The sequence below is a fragment of the Salvelinus namaycush genome, chromosome 21, assembly GCF_016432855.1.
Source record: "Salvelinus namaycush isolate Seneca chromosome 21, SaNama_1.0, whole genome shotgun sequence".
Lineage (NCBI taxonomy): Eukaryota > Metazoa > Chordata > Actinopteri > Salmoniformes > Salmonidae > Salvelinus > Salvelinus namaycush.
Genome location: NC_052327.1, coordinates 17,322,306 through 17,342,349, shown reverse-complemented (window position 1 = coordinate 17,342,349; position 20,044 = coordinate 17,322,306). Strand labels below are relative to the sequence as shown.

General features: G+C 42.9%; 2 protein-coding genes across 2 annotated transcripts in view; one reads left to right on the top strand and one right to left on the bottom strand.

The window, feature by feature from the left end:
- Positions 1–7,536, top strand: part of LOC120066139 (Golgi apparatus protein 1-like) — a 50,298-nt gene extending 42,762 nt beyond the window's left edge. Inside the window, exon 25 of the mRNA XM_039017281.1 lies at positions 6,532–7,536. Within this exon, the coding sequence (XP_038873209.1) occupies positions 6,532–6,699 (168 nt within the window). The 3' untranslated portion in view covers positions 6,700–7,536. The remainder of the gene's footprint in view (positions 1–6,531) is intronic.
- A 4,214-nt stretch (positions 7,537–11,750) lies between these two features.
- LOC120066592 (fibulin-7-like) lies at positions 11,751–15,615 on the bottom strand. The gene is made up of 6 exons (XM_039018015.1): positions 15,435–15,615; positions 15,050–15,220; positions 14,577–14,795; positions 13,012–13,149; positions 12,586–12,721; positions 11,751–12,111 (listed from the first exon to the last, which is right to left on the bottom strand). The coding sequence occupies exons 1-6, from the start codon at positions 15,613–15,615 to the stop codon at positions 11,751–11,753; spliced, it is 1,206 nt and encodes a 401-aa protein (XP_038873943.1).
- Between the last annotated feature and the right edge of the window lie 4,429 nt (positions 15,616–20,044).

The window sequence follows — 20,044 nt, the reverse complement described above, 5'->3', positions numbered from 1 at the left end:
ACACACACACACACACACACACACACACACACACACACACACACACACACACACACACACACACACACACACACACACACACACACACACACACACACACCCACCAGCAACACGTCACTAGCTTGACTAAGCACTCACACCCGAGTCCCTTCAAAACAAGTGAGAACCTGTCAGACATTGCCATCATACTTTTTAAGGCACTTACATCTGTTCGCCCCGTCCCCCCGGACGCTTGTTCATGTTTTCTAAACATTCTTCAAAAAACCTGTCACTGAAATTCACACTCCTACTCAATGAATGTAACTTCACACTGTTCAGTGCATAGTGGAAGACTGCATATATAATGGCAGATTTCCTCATATTTGCGAAGGCCTACCTGAGATTTGGCTGGAGGAATGGCAGGAACGAATATACATAATAATATATATACAGTGGGGAGAACAAGTATTTGATACACGATTTTGCAGGTTTTCCTACTTACAAAGCATGTAGAGGTCTGTAATTTTTATCATAGGTACACTTCAACTGTGAGAGACAGAATCTAAAACAAAAATCCAGAAAATCACATTGTATGATTTTTTAAGTAATTAATTTGCATTTTATTGCATGACATAAGTATTTGATCACCTACCAACCAGTAAGAATTCCGGCTCTCACAGACCTGTTAGTTTTTCTTTAAGAAGCCCTCCTGTTCGCCACTCATTACCTGTATTAACTTCTTATGGCTGCAAGCCCGATGTCGGTACACTTATGACAACAGCCAGTCCAAGTGCAGGGCGCGAAATTCAAAAGATATTTTTTAGAAATATTTAACTTTCACACATTAACAAGTCCAATACAGCAAATGAAAGATAAACATCTTGTGAATCCAGCCAACATGTCCGATTTTTAAAATGTTTTACAGCGAAAACACCACGTATATTTATGTTAGCTCACCACCAAATACAAAAAAGCACAGACATTTTTCACAGCACAGGTAGCTTGCACAAAACCAACCAAACTAACCAAGAACCAACCAAACTAACCAAGAAACAACTTCATCAGATGACAGTCTTATAACATATTATACAATAAATCTATGTTTTGTTCGAAAAATTTGCATATTTCAGGTATAAATCATAGTTTTACATTGCAGCTACCGTCACAAATAGCACCGAAGCAGCCAGAGTAATTGCAGACACCAACGTGAAATACCTAAATACTCATCATAAAACATTTCTGAAAAATACATGGTGTACAGCAAATGAAAGATAAACATCTTGTGAATCCAGCCAATATTTCCGATTTTTTAAGTGTTTTACAGCGAAAACACAATATAGCATTATATTAGCTTACTACAATAGCCAACCACACAACAGCATTGATTCAATGCAATGGTAGCGATAGCGACAAAACCAGAAAAAGATATTAATTATTTCACTAACCTTCATAAACTTCATCAGATGACAGTCCTATAACATCATATTACACAATACATATATGGTTTGTTCGAAAATGTGCATATTTAGCGGCACAAATCGTGGTTTTACAATGTGAATAGTAGCCAAACTGCAAACAAAATGTCGGGAGAAATCTTGGAGAGGCACCTAATCTAATCAAATAACTCATACATAAACTTTACTAAAAAATACATGTTGGACAGCAATTGAAAGATACACTAGTTAATGCAATCGCCGTGTTAGAATTCTAAAAATAACTTTAGTACGACATACAGTTTACGTTATAGCGAGACAGCGGCTGCAAAGATGGCGGATACTAGTACTAAACATTTTCCACAGAAATACGAAATAACATCATAAATTGTTCTTACTTTTTGCTGAGCTTCCATCAGAATCTTGTACAAGGGGTCCTTTGTCCAGAACAATCGTTGTTTGGTTGTAGAATGTCCTCTTCTCCAGTCGAATTAGCAAGGAAAGCTAGCCAAGTGGCGCGAAACGGTCCAAAATCACAAAACGCAGAGAACGGAAATCTCCAAAACTCCCGAAAAACTTTCAATAATCTGATAAAACTATATTGAAAAAACATACTTTACGATGATATTGTCACATTTATCAAATAAAATCAAAGCCGGAGATAGTAGCCGTCTATAACGACAGCTTTTCAGAAGGCAATCCAGAGTCCCTTCTCGCGCCTTCCTGAACACAGGAAATTGGGGTCATGTCATTCCAAGGGCTCTCTTTTGACCTCAGATCAAGCTATACACTCCATTTCTTCTCTCACTGCCTATTGACATCTAGTGGAAGGCGTATGAAGTGCATGTATACTAATACATTTCAAGCAAATTTATAGGGAGGCCCTGGAACAGAGCATCGATTTCAGATTTTCCACTTCCTGTCAGGAAGTTTGCTGCAAAATGAGTTCTGTTTTACTCACAGATATAATTCAAACGGTTTTAGAAACTTGAGAGTGTTTTCTATCCAATAGTAATACTAATATGCATATTGTACGAGCAAGAATTGAGTACGAGGCCGTTTGAAATGGGCACCTTTCATCCAAGCTACTCAATACTGCCCCTGCAGCCATAAAAAGTTAACTGCACCTGTTTGAACTCGTTACCTGTATAAAAGACACCTGTCCACACACTCAGTGGAGAACAGGAGGGCTTCTTAAAGAAACATTAACAGGTCTGTCTGGTTCATCCTTTGGAGCAATTTCCAAACGCCTGACGGTACCACCTTTCTTTCCTTTGATGCTCTCTTTCTATCTGTACAAACGATAGTACGCAAATATAAACACCATGGGACCATGCAGCCGTCATACCACTCAGGAAGGAGACGCGTTTTGTCTCCTAGAGATGAACGTACTTTGTTGCGAAAAGTGCAAATCAATCCCAGAACAACAGCAAAGGACCTTGTGAAGATGCTGGAGGAAACAGGTACAAAAGTATCTATATCCACAGTAAAACGAGTCCTATATTGACATAACCTGAAAGGCTGCTCAGCAAGGAAGAAGCCACTGCTCCAAAACCGCCGTTTAAAAAAAGCCAGGCTATGGTTTACAATTGCACATGGGGACAAAGATTGTACTTTTTGGAGAAATGTCCTCTCGTCTGATGAAACAAAAATAGAACTGTTTGGCCATAATGACCATCGTTATGTTTGGAGGAAAAGGGGGGACGTTTGCAAGCCGAAGATCACCATCCCAACCGTGAAGCACGGGAGTGACAGCATCATGTTGTGGGGGTGCTTTGCTGCAAGAGGGACTGTTGCACTTCAAAAAATAGATGGCATCATGAGGGAGGAAAATTGTGGATATTATTTTTTATTTTATTTAACCTTTATTTAACCAGGTATGTTAGTTGAGAACAAGTATATACAGTGTGTGCAAATGAGGTAGGATAAGGGAGGTCAATTATATTGAAGCAACATCTCAAGACATCAGTCAGGAAGTTAAAGCTTGTTCACAAATGGGTCTTCCAAATGGACAACAACCACGAGCATACTTCCAAAGTTGTGGCAAAATGGCTTAAGGACAACAAAGTATTGGAGTGGCCATCACAAAGCCCTGACCTCAATCCTATAGAAAATTTGTGGGCAGAACTGAAAAAGCGTGTGAGAGAAAGGAGGCCTACAAACCTGACTCAGTTACACCAGCTCTGTCAGGAGGAATGGGCCAAACTTCACCCAACTTATTGTGGGAAGCTTGTGGAAGGCTACCTGAAACATTTGACCCAAGTTAAATCATTTAAAGGCAATGCTACCAAATACTAATTGAGTGTATGTAAACTTCTGACCCACTGGGAATGTGATGAAAGAAATATAAGCTGAAATAAATAATTCTCTCTACTATTATTCTGACATCTCGCATTCTTAAAATGAAGTGGTGATCCTAACTGACCTAAGACGGGGAAATTTTACTTGGATTAAATGTCAGGAATTGTGAAAAACTGAGTTTAAATGTATTTGGCTAAGGTGTATGTAAACTCCCAACTTCAACTGTACATCAGTGGAGGCTGCTGAATGGAGGACGGATCATAATGATGGCTAGAATGGCGCAAATGGCATCAAACACATAGAAACCATGTCTTTGATAGCATTCCGCTCCAGCCATGACCACGAGCCCGTCCTCCCCAGTTAAGGTGCCACCAACCTGTGATAAACATGCATAATGATCTGAATGTCATTGTGTCAGTAAGGGGAAAACGCTGCATGAAACCTTTACTCTTCAGTTAACGGAGACACACACACTCCCTTCCTCACACACTCTCTCTGTCTCCCTGACTCTCATAAACACACACACAAACTGAATTTAAGTAGCACCAGAAATAGATTTTTACATTAGGCCTATAGGAATCCTACCTTTTTCAAGCACATCTCACGAGTAGCAGACCATTTTCCTTTCTTCAAATGTGCCTAAACCTACTGTCAATTTACCAGGTTGTTAGCCATCTAGGTAACAACACCAATAATTAGCGACCCGGGATTAGTTTAAAAACGGCGCCGCGACATGGTTTGTGAAATTTATATAAAATGCGCCCGAATCCAGATAGAAAGGAAAAAGGCACCTCTAGTAATAGGGCTCATATTTTTTTCACCGTTTCGACTAGAGACGAGACGTTTCCTCTGCTGTAAAGCTGCAGACTAGAGCATGTGAGCGGAGTTGAGCGGTTGGAAATCTAACTAACACCCATCTATTTTTGTGACTACCTGGACCTACCATTTGGTTTTGAAGTATTGAAACCAAACCATATGGACTTGAATTAAAAGTATTTGAATAAACATGAAAAGGTGAATGTAAGAAGCAAACATAATTTCAGATTAAACAGCATATAAACACTCTAAATAGGTCAGGAGCCAGACAGGGAGCCTAAGAAGGAACACAAATGTATTATTTAGGCTGTATTACTTCAAGGCTATAGCCTACAAAGAAATGCATTTGTGAGTGTGACCCAATAGGCTGGTAGGGACATAAAGCGCTCAGCATTTAAACAACATTTCGTTGGCTTCAGTCTCATGCGATGGTGCCTGGAGAGCCGGCCAGCAGCGGAGAATATCCTCTCCTTACTTGCAGAGCCACTGGGGATGCAAAACACCCTTTTGGCCACTCTTGCCAGGCTGGGCAGAGATGCAGAGTTGTTTTATTTTTTTTCTGTAGGTAGGCCCAAAGGATTTTAGGCAATGACACACTTAGTTATCTACCCACCTCATTCCTTTCTTTTAGCATGTGCACGTAGTAAGTACACCATCATGCTTTCGGGATAGGTGTCTTTTCAGATTCCACAATGATTCTTTAGTTGTGGACACTACATCACTACACTCCCTCTCTTGCTCTTGGTCCTGATCTTTGTAAGTCACCTTGATTTAGCACCTGTGTGGTCTATCAGTTTCTTTATGAAAATATTTAGTGAACTCCATGACGGTAGCGAAAGCAAGGGGCTATAGCAGCACACAAGTAGACTACAAATGCATACTGGGCCGGGCATGCCCTGAGCTCCTGAAGTGAGTTCTACTGGAGCGAAATTGGAAAAGGCCGACACTCCATCCTTTTGGGAATCTCGCTGCGTGCGCCGGTGAAATTGGGCGTGTTCCGCTCTAACTTCGCTCTGCTCACAGACTAGTCTGTGGTCTTGGTTATAACAGGCGATGAAATAACCATGTATCCACATTGCTCGCTTTGCACGCTGCTCCAATGTAACACATGTACAAATCTAACAGAAGAGTCATCAGGGTCTGGGTCTGCATCCCCGCTCACCATCGTGGCTAAATGATGTTTAACAAAACTGATGGAGGAATAGATGAGCATGAAGAGCAGGCTGAGAGAAGCAGGTGAGTGAGGGCCGGTAGGGGATGCTGAGAGAAGCACGTGAGTGAGTGAGGGCTGGTAGGGGATGCTGAGAGAAGCACGTGAGGGCTGGTAGGGGATGCTGAGAGAAGCACGCAAGTGAGGGCTGGAAGGGGATGCTGAGAGAAGCAGGTGAGTGAGGGCTGGTAGGGGATGCTGAGAGAAGCAGGTGAGTGAGGGCTGGTAGGGGATGCTGAGAGAAGCAGGTGAGTGAGGGCTGGTAGGGGATGCTGAGAGAAGCAGGTGAGTGAGGGCTGGTAGGGGATGCTGAGAGAAGCAGGTGAGTGAGGGCTGGTAGGGGATGCTGAGAGAAGCAGGTGAGTGAGGGCTGGTAGGGGATGCAGCTGGCTGATTTACAGCTGCCACACGTGATATGCGCATGAAAGTAAAGGGGATGTTATTAGAGCTGTGCATACCGGAGGCTAGTGGCTGTTGCTGAAATTCAACAGAATTTTTAAACAAAACTGACTTTATACACATTTTATAACAGGTGCCAGCAGGTTCTTTAGATCGGTAGGGCTGAAAAAGTATTTAGTACCATATGAAACAGTACTATGGTATTCAAAAATGTTGGTATCATGAGGTTTTGGTACGGGGATATTACTTCGGTACTGGTATACCGTGCAACACTACAGTGGATGCTTACCCTCCTATGGTCTAGCATTGAACTCACACAATTTCACATTGAAACCTCTCTAATTTTCCATAATTTGATTGACACCCACACCTGCTCCCCTCTGTCCCTCCCAGGTGGCCCCGGCCGAAGGATTCTCAGACCTGGCCATGCAGGTGATGACCTCACCCTCCAAGAACTACATCCTGGCTATGATTGGCCTGGGCGTGTGCGTTCTCTTCCTGTTCGGCCTGCTGTGCGGCCGCATCACCAAGCGAGTAATGCAGGAGCAGAAGAACAGGTAGAGAGGGGGGCCTCAGAGGGCCCCAACAGCAAAAAAAAAAACCTGGACAGGGCCCTCCCTCAGCATAGCCCCAACTGCCCCCACCTCAGCCTGACTCCATGTACAAACCATCTTCCCCTACTTTCTCTCCCCCTCTTTTACCCCCCAAGCCTCCTCTACGTCACTCCCTGAGACTGGGCTCTATGGGGAAGCCATTCAAGCTTCCCTGTCATCATCGCTATGTCGTCGGAGGGCCACTTTGGGGCCTGGCCTACATTACCCACACTCCCCTATGGTGGTTGGTCTCCCAGTTTTACTGGTGTGAGAGCCCACATGCCCCAACTGTGAGACCGACACATAACCCCTCCAACTCCACTCCAGTGTCTGACTGATGAAAGCCAAGTCTTCACGTTATGTTCTACAGGAGACGTCTAGAAGGACGATGCCGCCACCTCTTAGTCCTCTATCGCTCCACTGCTAACCAGCTAACGCTAACAGACCTGTACCGCCGGGCTAGGCCAGCCTGCTAGGCCATAAGCATTATTTATTGATTTGGATTCTGCTTTTGGTTTCTTTTGCAGTGTTTTTTTTTCTTTTTTCGCCTCATTTAGATGCAATATTTATTTTTCTTTTAAGAAATGTTGCATTTGTGGGGGGTTGGTGGGTCAGAAGGGGAGGTGGGTTCTCAGTAAGCATGAAGAGTTATTATGTGAGAAAGAACCTCTCCTTACTTATGGCCTGCCTGAGAGGCTTTCAATGATTTCAGTACTGATACTATTTGTGTGTGTGTGTGTGTGTGTGTGTGTGTGTGTGTGTGTGTGTGTGTGTGTGTGTGTGTGTGTGTGTGTGTGTGTGTGTGTGTGTGTGTGTGTGTGTGTGTGTGTGTGTGTGTGTGTGTGTGTGTGTGTGTGTGTGTGTGTGTGTGTGTGTCAGTTGTGAAAGAGGAGTATTAATGCTGTTTTTCTATTATATTTTTGTTCTTCTGAGAGGACGAGGTGGTTGACAGACTTCAGGTTGCCGATGGGTATTAGATTCACTGATTTGCCATGGGACTGCCAGGTGTGGCGTTGAACTGTCCTCCACTGACTGAGCCTCATGGGAGAGGAGTCCTGTAGCCTACAGTATATTATATCAGTCTTACACTCCTTAAAGCTGATGATAATTATATTGATTAATCTATTCGTGATTATGCTGATAGACCTGGCAGTGTATCATAGATGGCTCCAGTGGCAAGGATGCCTGCTTAGATAGTACAGTCTGAAACGGTACTCCAGTCACTCCATGCTTGGCCTGTGGTAGGGTTAGCATGATGCTAACTTAATCGGTGGTATGGTAGAGAAACGGTTTGCATCAAACAGACTGGCATTCACACACATTTCTCTCACGGTACTCCGTTAACAGTGAGCATTTGACAGAGAGCTGGGTCTAATTTGTCTTGAGTGGACACAACACTGACGGATTGTGCAGAAAGATAAGTCTCCTTTGGAAAACGGTCTTCGAACAAGTGTCTCATTTAGTTTTCAAGGAGTGAAACCTGTAGGGTAGCAGGTTTAAACCATGGGTATTGGTATTGAAGAATGGTTGGTGGTACAAAGGGCCAAGAATAATGAAAAACAAATGAAAAACAAATAAAGATATACAATACAGATTAACGCTTATAGAGATGTGAAGATTTTGTTTGAAAGGATACTGGAACCGTTGCACATTTTTCTGTTATTCTATATATATATATATATATATATATATATATATATATATATATATATATATATATATATATATACCCATATATATATATATATATATATATATATATATATATATATATATATATATATATATATATATATAGAGAGAGAGATATTGATATTGTTTGGTCATAGCCTTATTTATTTGTTTACTAATGGTCAAAGTTGGTGAGCCCTTTTTTGATTTGATTGTTCTCTTGTTGCCTTTTTCTTCATTGCCTGTGAAGTACCCTGTTGTTAGACCAGGTTAAGAGTAGCCACAGCCTTTCACCTTACCTTTGAGCGAAGCCTGGTAGCTGAGGCTAGGTTAAGGGAAGCGGGTGGTGGTGGTGGGGATGAGTTTGGGGAGGGGCTGGATGTTGTCACTTCAGGAGCATCTTGGCTCGGTTTTAGTTACTGAACTCTAAAGTACTTGTTCAGGTGGGATCTAAACTTTAACCAATCCAAACCGAACAGAGGAAAGCCTTCTCAAGGAGGAGGAGTTCAAATGCGTTCTCACGATGATTCAACAATCTCTTTCTCAAAACAAACTGTCATGCCATGTAAATGAGTCTTTAGAGTTTTCCCCTCATTGCTACTATGTCATTGCCTTGTTCTTGAATTGGTGTGAGCTGTGAGCGCTTCCCTCCTTGCTTGTAAAAACAATTGATAAATGTAATTTAAATGGCCTCCGCTGTAACCATGCAAAAGGTAGATTTGTCAATGTGTGCCTACTCTGAAAATCCCAGATGGGGATCCCCCACATACATTATATATATATATATATATATATATATATATATATATATATATATATATATATATATATATATATATATATATATATATATATATATATATATATATATATATATATACACTAGAAGCCCCTAGCCTACTCCTAACTCCCCTTCAAACTGAGCAGAGGTGTGTGTGTGTGTACATACGCCCCTCAAAGCTGTCACACCCCAGACTTGGGAAAGGGAAACACTCCATCAAAGGCACCTAGTTTGGGAGAACACGTTGCAATTGTTCCGTTTTTTTTTTTTACCAGCGCTCCTGTCTTGTGCTACCAAGACGGCATTGAATTCTGTTGAGTAGTTCAATCTATCAATACTTACTGTTATTTTTGTCTGTCAAAAGCTTTCATCCAGTCAAAATTTAATTACTATAACAAACACTATAACATATGATTAAGATTATGATGAAAAATATGTTTTGTAATTATGTTCTTGTGTATAAATGTATGGAGGTCCTTTGCTTTCATCTCTGATTATGCCATGTAACAGAATAACAGTGCATTTCCCTGGTTTTGAGTTCTGTCCTATACCGATGAAGTTGGACAATTTGTTAATAAAGTCTGCCGGTTTTTATAATGTTGTCCACTGTTTTGTAGGCACAGGACTGACAGGAGTCAGGACAGGAGGGAGGTTATAGGGCTGGGACCAGTCTCCTAGAAGAATCCATACACTAACCTACATTACCACTCAGATTAGGTTCCAAACAAGGAAGGATCTGTGTTCATTCCAGCCCTTAGCACACAAATCCTCTAGTCTATGGCTACGAGTAGCCAGGTTTGATAAACAATTCTGAAGCACACCCAGTGATCACCGCTTCAGTAGACTAATTGAGAATGCCTGAGTGAAACAGCTTCTTTTTTTTTCTCCCATCTGCATGCCAGCTTACTCTGGGCCTAGCTATACTAGACTTGGCCATTCAAAGTAGCTAACTACATTCAGGATGAATACTCAGACATACCATATGCCAGAGGTGGTCTCAGGCCATGAGGTGGCTAGGTAGACTAGTGGTTAGGATTATTGGGCCAATAACCAAAACATTGCTGCTTCCTATACGAGTGTCTGCTGAATTACTAAAATGTTTAAATATGATTAGTGAACTACATGTCTGGAGGGAACATGCTTCTTTGTTTTGTGCTCTACTAGTCTGCTTGCATGTGGTTAACCCTTCATGTGTCCAACCTCAACCTGCCCCAGTAGTCAGAGTTGGATAATACAGCTCCTGATAAAATCATTTCTACAAAGAAGGGTCTTATGCAGAGTACACAGACATAAATGATGTCCTATTCCCCATGTAGACTAGCCTCGTGACCATCTGAAGTACTGACCTGTGACATTCTGGATGTGTGTGTGTGTGTGTGTGTGTGTGTGTGTGTGTGTGTGTGTGTGTGTGTGCGCATATACACGCATGTTGGAGTTATTTCCAGCTGCATCCAGTCATGGTCAGATGGATGGATAGATGACAGTGTGGAGGCCAGAGACTGGGACCGATCCTGTGTCTGCTGTCTGACACTGGAGTGTTACATTTTTTCCAGCCTAGTTCAAAACCACCCCACTCTGCCTTCCTCTGCATACATGAGTGGATGGATAGGTAGTTTACACTCTGTAAGGATCAGGTGCACTGTATAGGACTTTTTAGATATTGTACTTTGAGTGTTCTTTGGATGGTAGATGGAGACATTTGCCAGTTGCTGGGAGTTAAGAAACCAGGACCAGCCCCTATCATCTGCAATGTGATGGGATGGTGGAACGATTTAATTGAACGCTCATCGATCAGCTGGCCAAGACAGCCCCAATAGCCTTGTGAGTGGGACAAGTGTGTCATCCATGTTGCCCTGGCATACAATATGATGCTTGATTACATGCACAGTGAAGCATTACATGCTCTATTGGTAATGGATCCATTTTTGTTCTATGAACTATTCAGAGAATATCCAATAAACCAAAATGGTAACAACTGAGAAATTAAGAAAAAAGGTACAGTACATATAGTTTGAAGAGGATCTGCAATCACAAATACCTTACACAAAACCGAACATGTACAAAACTATAAATATAGACGTATACCACTAAAATACTGAAATTCTTAATACATTTCTCATGTATGTGCATTATAGCTGATGTGGTGGTCTACCTTTGATATTAGAGCTACAGATTCCATAGCCCAAAGAAACACATTGTATTCCCCACTGAAATTAAACACAACGAACCATTCTGGTTTATTCATACAAATACCTCAAATTCGCCAAGGTGATAACAAGAGAGCAGCCTAAAGCCCGAGGAGTGTTTATAAACCACTATTTACTATGATCCCTCTACCGACAGACAAAGGGAGAAAAACGCATCCACATTAACAGTATGGCTGGTTCAGGACTTTCTGTAAAGGACAGAAAAAACCCACACCCATCTACACAGAGGCCTCCCCTTCACCATTATCCACAATGCTCTCCCAGTGGTTCGATTCGCTCCTCCAGTTCCACACCTGACAGTGCTCTCTCATCACCCCCTCCTCCCTTCTTCCTCCTCCTCCGTTCTCCCTTTCCATCACTCTAGAAACCGTAGGGGGAGACGAAAAGGGTGACCTTGGTGAGGTAGCGTCCCAGCAGGGCTTGTCGCTCCAGCTCGCTCATCTCTACCTCTGCCTCCAGTGTAGCTGGGCCCTGCACAGGGCTCACCAGGAGCAGGGTGCCCGTCTGCCTGCCAGAGCGCTGCATGCTAAAGTGGCTGCGGCCGCGACTCCCCAGCAGGCCGAAGCGCAGTGTGTCACCCAGCACACGGGCCGCAGACACCCGGAAGAGCACCCTTGGTGCGGACATGTTGGAGACCACGGGCATGAAGTGGAAGGAGACGGAGTTGGGAGCCTGGGTGCAGGCCTTGTCCCCCACCACACACGGGTTCCTCTCACACCGCCTGGGACAGGGACAGAGGAAGAGGAGGGTCAGGAATAGGGTGAGAGGATGGTTCTTCTTGTTTCATCCAGTAAATATAACTGAGAAATAAATCCAAACTCACCTCCTCAAACCACTGTAATAATGTTGTTTTCTATTGTATATCTGTCTTAATTGTAGTAGTTATTTGTATGAGCAATAAAAAAATAATTGTCTAGTGCAAGGGGTAATTTGGGTGAATGAGGTTATGTGAGCCAAATGATGGGTGGAGCTGCACTGTGGTGACAATGAAATGAAAGCGTTTTTCTCTCTCCACAGAAACAGCTAAATTGTATGTTTGTTTTAAAATGATTGAGAGTGTAGGGAATCTCCTCCTTCATTGAATCAGTGTAGCTTTGTCTCTTAGTGCAAAACCATAACATGATTTGGTTTAAACAGGAAGCGTAGTGACACCAGATCGGATATAAGTGGTGTTTTTGTTACAGCAGTTACTCACATAGGAGAGGTCTTGATGTACGTGGCGTTTGTGATGCGAGGACACTCCACTTGCACACACTGGAACCCCCCGTACGTATTCACACACACCTGGTCCAGGGTGCAGTTGTGAAGTCTGCTCTCACACTCGTCAATATCTATCCAGAGGTGGAGGGGGGGAGAAAAGAAACACAAGTAACCAAGTCTGGTCCCCACTGAGCCCACGGCACATCTCCAAAGCTTCAGTTTTACTGGAAAGACTTTATCATATAATACAGAGTTACCATTAGTTCCCATTGCAATTACAAAGCAACAAAAGCCATGGACACTAGTAGAGCTAAATATCAGAGTTGGTATCAAAATACAATCTCCCTGTAACAACCACTGGCTAAGGCCAAGGTACTGTGGTAGCTCTTATTGGTGGAATGGTCTGGTCTGTGGTCCTGACCTTTGCAGCTGCGGTGGTCTCTGGCCAGGTTGTAGCCGCGAGGGCACACACAGTGGTAGCTGCCGGGGGTGTTGATACAGGTGTGCATACACAGGCGCCCAGGCTGTGCCAGCGGAAACAGCTGACACTCATCCATGTCTGAAACACAGTTCCTCAATATATCACTGATATACAGTGAACAAAAATATAAATACAGCATGTAAAGTGTTGGTTTCATAAGCTGAAATTAAAGATCTCCGAAATGTTCCATGCGCACATTTTTTTTTATTTCTCTCAAATGTTGTGCACAAAGTAGTTTACATCACTGTTAGAAAGCATTTATTCTTTGCCAAGATAATCCATCCACCTGACAGGTGTGGCATATCAAGAAGCTGATTAAACAGCATGATCATTACACAGGTGCACCTTGTGCTGGGGACAATAAAAGGCCACTCTAATTTGTGCAGTTTTGTTGTCACACAACACAATGCCACAGATGTTTCAAGTTTCGAGGGAGCGTGCAATTGGCATGCTGACTGCAGGAATGTCCACCAGAGCTGTTGCCAGAGAATGTAATGTTAATTTCTCTACCAAAAGCCACCTTCAACGTTGTTTTAGAGATTTGGCATGATGTCCAACCGGCCCCACAGACCACGTGTATGGCGTTGTGTGGGTGAGCGGTTTGCTGATGTCAACGTTGTGAACAGAGTGCCCCATGGTGGCGGTGGGGTTATGGTATCGGCAGGCATAAGCTATGGACAACAAACACAATTGTATTTTATTGATGGCAATTTGAATGCACAGTGATACCGTGACAAGATCCTGAGGCCCATTGTCGTGCCATTCATCCGACGCCATCACCTCATGTTTCAGCATGATAATGCACGGCCCCATGTTGCAAGGATCTGTACACAATTCCTGGAAGCTGAAAATGTCCTAGTTCTTCCATGGCCTGCATACTCACCAGACATGTCACCCATTGGGCATGGTTGGGATGCTCTGGATTGTCGTGTATGTAAGCGTGTTCCAGTTCCCGCCAATATCTAGCAACTTCGCACAGCCATTAAAGAGGAGTGGGACAACGTTGCACAGGCCACAATCAACAGCCTGGTCAACTCTATGTGAAGGAGATGTGTCGCGCTGCATGAGGCAAATGGTGGTCACACCAGATACTGACTGTTTTTTGGATCCAAGCCCCTACCTTTTAATTAAGGTATCTGTAATCAACAGTATTCCCAGTCATGTGAAATCTATAGATTAGGGCCTAATGAATGTATTTCAATTGACTGATTTCTTTATATGAACTGTAACTCAGTAAACTCTTTGAAATTGTTGCATGTTGTGTTTATATTTTTGTTCAGTATATATAGAAAAAACTCCATGCTACATATTTTGTAAGCTCTGATGTATTGGGTCCACTTCCAAAATCACAACTGTACACTGACCGCACTCCTATATAAAATCCCATGACATACAGATCTAGGATAATCTGGTTCTAAGAACCGATTGATTCTTAAAAGGGAAACACATGAATTAAAGGAGCCCATGGTAAGGTTTGGCCGTAGGTAAGGTTCGGCCGTACTGACCTGTGCAGATGTCGCTGTCGCGGCCGCTTATGGTGAAGCCTGCATCACAGATGCAGTGGGAGGAGCCCTGGAACTGGGTGCAGCGGGATGGACGAACGAAGGACGAGAGGGGGGCAGAGGACGGGGAGGACGTGGAGATGGATGAGGATAAAGTGGAGGGGGAGGAGAAGTAGGACGGCGTGGGTAGGGCGGTGGGGATGTTGCTCACAGTGTTTAAGACTGGGGAACATTAAGGGACCAGAAATATTACACCACTAAGCAGAGCAAGTAAGAGCAATGAGACAGAGTCTACACATGTTACAGTACAGTATAAAACAAGGGGCTCCCCACTCATACACAGAGATAGTACTCCAGTAGTGTTGAATATTACCTACAGTAATAAATGACGCACCATATCATAGTAGAATAATGCAATGGTATCATTCTAGGCACGGAGGGAGCAGAGACACAGACATAAGTGGGCTTTGACTCACCCCTGCATGTGGGCTGCTGGCCGCTCCACTTCAGAGACGCCAGACACACTCTGGTCTGGGGCCCCAGCAGCTCATAACCTGCCTTACACACAAAGTGCACCTCGTGGCCCACACCAAACACCCTCCCCAGTCTCCTGCCGTAAGCCAGGCTCTCAGGCTTAGGACAGGTGGCTGGACAGGGAGAGGGAGAGACACACAGTACAAACAGTAATACAACCATGACACTTTCAGACGGACAAGCATGAGACAAGACATTGGCAATGGTAAGTCCAGTAACTATCAAAGTGCTAGTGCAATACTATACAGTATATACAGTATATATTATAAAAGAGAAAAAACATCCATGTGCAAATGACAAACTAAGCAGTCACTGTATCTCTCTCACCGTTGTGCGCCTTGGTGGTGTGTTTGACGGTACTGCTGTTCTTTAGGGTACTCAGTCTCTTCCTCAGGGAGCGAAGGCTCTGCTGGTAGGAGGCCTCCTGGGCTGACAGCAACTTCTCCACCTGGCGCAGAGAGCTCTGCAGCTCCTGCCTTGACGGGCAGTCCTGTGGGGTGCATAGCATGGTCCAGATCATTCAGTAGACAGCCACAATTTTAAGATTTCAGTTGTGGGTGGAATTGACTCTAAATGCTTTGGGTGAGTGAATGAAAAATGAAATGAGTTTACTGTGGAGTAACACTGTAGTGGGATCCAATGATTCAAATCAACATGACAAGAGATACCTACCTACCCAGGTTAGTAAATTATTAATTACAGATCAGTGGTAGGAGACATATTATTAAAAACCCGTAGGACTATGTCAATAGCTTTCCTTGCACATTCTCGGGGAAAATGGATACTGTATGTCAAATGTGCTTTATTTCAAGTGCAAACTATAGACAGTCATGTTTGGCTCCATTCAATGGGAAACACCCACTGAGGTATCACCAGTGTGTGGCTGCTCACTTCACACAAACAACATTTTAAAAAGTATACGTAGTATTTACTGAAACCGGAGTAAAAGGTGTTAAGTCCACAGGTGAGGTTTTCAGTGTCAGAGCTCCTTGTGAAATGTTTTGCTCCAATTACTGAAGTCCCACCTGTGTGAAAATTTAGTGTGTCAGGAATTAGTGACCAAACACAAACAGTCTCCAAGTCCTCCAAATGTGTAAGGAACACTTTCTAGTGGCTCTGCCTCAACTTAGATAGCTTTTTCAAACACAATCACACTGTTAGACTATAATGACAGCACTGTGCACTGATATAAGAGAAAAGGAAAGAGCAAGGGTGATCCCGGAGGTCAGTCTTTTTTTATTGGCACAATTTGCAGCTCCTAGGTGTCAGAATGCCATGGATATCTTCTTGTTTATGCAGCTGGATAAATGCTCAACTAAATAGAATCCATTCACTTCACCACAGATGCCTTTTGGTAATACGACATCACTTATTAAAAAATGCACAATATGGATTTAGTATCAGTAATAGTTGTGCATGTCTTTGCATTACAATTAATCGTTTTTTTTTTTTAAAGCAGCAAGCATTTTTAAAAAAGTGGTCATTTTAAAAATCGAGGCAATATTCCATTAAAAAGTCATCAGTGAAGAGAAACAAAACCAGAGCAGTAGTTGTTGGCTAGAACACGTGTTGTACTCACCTGGCCACGTGCAATGTAGAGATGATGCAAACCCATAATCACCATAACAACACTAAACTGATTCATCATCATGGGGAAACAATCCTCTTCACACTTTCACCTGGATTCTTGGTCAATAACAAAATAAACCAATTAAAATACGTTTATATAGCCTACAGATTTTAGTTGTTTAAATATAACAGCCTACAAATATAAATAAATGCTCTTTCAGTTACAAGAGTAAGACTCATTCAAACATGACAGCGATCTGAACAGTAAAGACAGCAAACATTTCTCCCCTACTGTTGTAGAGAGCAGATGCCACATTTCTCCCCGCCCAGTTGGGTATTTTAAAGCCAAGACGAGGAGCTGAATCCACCACTAGCAGAGTAGTGGGTCGCACATCTGCATAGAAGTTAAACCGTGGCTTTGATTTCGGATACTATTGTACCAAAATAGAAGGCTAAATTATAAGGCAATGTTTCTCAATTGGTAGGTTTCAATGGGCTAATATATCTTTTGATCATCTTGTGGACAAAAAATATTTTGTTTTAATGTGTACAGTATAGTAGACCTAGGCCGGACTGCTGCTCGTGACACGCAGAATGACGATGCGCTCACTCTTTCCAGCGAGATCACACCTTTCATGCGCAAAGTCTCCCCTGTGTTTTTAGTTGCGGTGTGCTAGATGTCCACAAGGTGACGCCTTATTGTTTGGTGCCGTGTCCAGTGGGTCCAGGGCTCTGAATTCTCCTGTCTTTAGGAAGATTTGAAGTAGTCACAGAGAACTCGTCTGGTATTTTGTAATTAGAGGACAGTGTCATGATATGATTCAGAGACTTATTGCGAATAGTTGCTATGATATTTGGATTTTACAGTGAGACAACAGCTCCAGATCTAAATCCATATTACATTTGTCATTCCTTAGGCCACTGCTCTAGAGCCCCAGAAAAGGGGAGTTAAATGAGTGATGTGGAGAATTAATCTGTGTAGTGTAGTCTGCAGGGCCAGCGCGTGTGTGTCTGTTTGTGTGTGTGTGTGTGTGTGTATCTGTGTGTGTGTGCGTGCGTGTACTTGTATGTGTGTGTGTGTGTGTGTGTGTGTGTGTGTGTGTGTCTGTGTGTGTGTGTGTGTGTGTGTGTGTGTGTGTGTGTGTGTGTGTGTGTGTGTGTGTGTGTGTGTGTGTGTGTGTGTGTGTGCATTTGCTCCTCTCCAGGGCATGGAGAACCTGTAAGCTTGCATAAAATGGGGGATTTAGAAAGGACATGATAGGAAACAGCCTAACAGGGACAATGACATTGGGATTAACTGTCAGGCTAACGCAAGCAATATTTTCCTGCGGAATTGAACTCAGTTGCTGCATTGTATGGCAAACTAGAATGCAATTACTCAGCCGGTGGCGATTGGAGGAAGGGATGACAATTACAATCCTCTTATGAAAACCGCTGTCTCTTAATGACTTTCAGTTCAGGCGAGCGGAGGAAGCCACCACCAATTACACACAGAATACCTTTATCAGGCCTTCATACGCACACTCGCACGCACGCACACACACGCACACACACACACATACACACTGCATAGGCACAAGACTGAGAGAATATTTAGATAGCTAGATACATTAAGAGCAGCTCAGGTATATTAGCTAACTGTTCCCTCCAGGACCATAGAGCTGAATAAGCTCTCTCTCTCCATCCCAGTGGACTATCATCACCCACCGTGGGGCTGCTGGTGTTAACTGGCTCCCTGGCCTGCTGCCTCTGACAAGCCATTAGTGGTGAGCCGCTCAGCTCTGTCTGGAGGCTGTATTAATTAGGGAAGGGGTAGACAGAACCCTCCTGGAGTTCACTGATCCTCAACACCGCTGCCTGCCTGCCTGCAGCCATAAACCGTTGTTTGCCGGTTCTCTTCATTCAAGAGCCATGATGAGGATGTACTGTATGTTGTTTTCTATACAGTGCGGTGGTGGATTTGTGGGTGTGTTACTGTAAAATGAAGTAGGTTTGTGTTGTTTCTCATAGGTGCTGATTGGTGGAAGACTGTCTTTCCTTCTGAAACTGTGAATCATCAGAGTGATACAACATGGTTGTACAGGTTGCAGACAATGTTTTAACCATCAAACACACAAAAAGCAAGAACAAGGTGATCTCCACTATATTGAACTCACTTGTTTGCCTTCAATGGAACTGTCTTTCAACCCTGTTTTAGTCCAGAGATGCTATATGCTTTTGAGTTGATACTATAGCAGCATATCCTCATTGGAATTCATTGTAAGTGTAGTAATGATAAGGGGTTGCTGACGGGGGTAAACTTCGTAGATAAATAAATTAACCTAAGAGAGCACAATCCACTCAAGATCATCATATCCTTATTAGATAGGACGAGTTTAATTAAAATGTAATCATTTAATGGATTTTCTAATTAAAATGGAGTTCGCTGATGGTCTCTCTCATTAGCTCGACAGAGTGCAGTCGTGCGATGGCTGCTTTTATAGAACTTCAGAACTCTCTGTGTGTGTGTGTGTGTGTGTGTGTGTGTAATGTGTAGGTGTCTATTTCTTAAAACGTTGAGATGTACAGTGTGTACTGTATGTAACCGAACTGTTCTCTAAGGATAAACATATGAGAATGAAGCAGTTACTGATAAATGTCCTCATATCATTGTACAGTCTTCAAGTAAGCTCTCTATAATTAAATCAATACAATTTCTAATACATTTACATTCAACAGTAGAGTAATCACACGTTCCTTACTGCTCTTATGCTATTAGATGCACTTACATTAAGAGACTGTCATGCTTTAAAGGCCCGGGGCAGAATAAAATGGGGTTTCCCTGTGTTTTATTCAGTACCAGTCAAAAGTTTGGACACCTACTCATTCCAGGGTTTTTCTTTATTTTTCCTATTTTCTACATTGTAGAATAATAGTGAAGACTGCAAAACTATGAAATAACACATATGGAATCACGGAGTAACCAAAAAAGTGTCAAACAAATATATTTTATATTTGAGATTCTTCAAAGTAGCCACCTTTTGCCTTGATGACAGCTTTGCACATGCTTGGCATTCTCTCAACCAACTTCACCTGGAATGCTTTTCCAACAGTCTTGAAGGAGTTCCCACATATGCTGAGCACTTGGCTGCTTTTCCTTCTCTCTGCGGTCCAACTCATCCCAAACCATCTCAATTGGGTTGAGGTTGGGTGACTGTGGAGGCCAGGTCATCTGATGCAGCACTCCATCACTCTCCTTATTGGTCAAATAGCCCTTACACCGCCTGGAGGTGTCTTGAAAAAAAATATCTACTCCCACTAAGTGCAAACCAGATGGGATGGAGTATCACTGCAGAATGCTGTGGTAGCCATGCTGGTTAAGTGTGCCT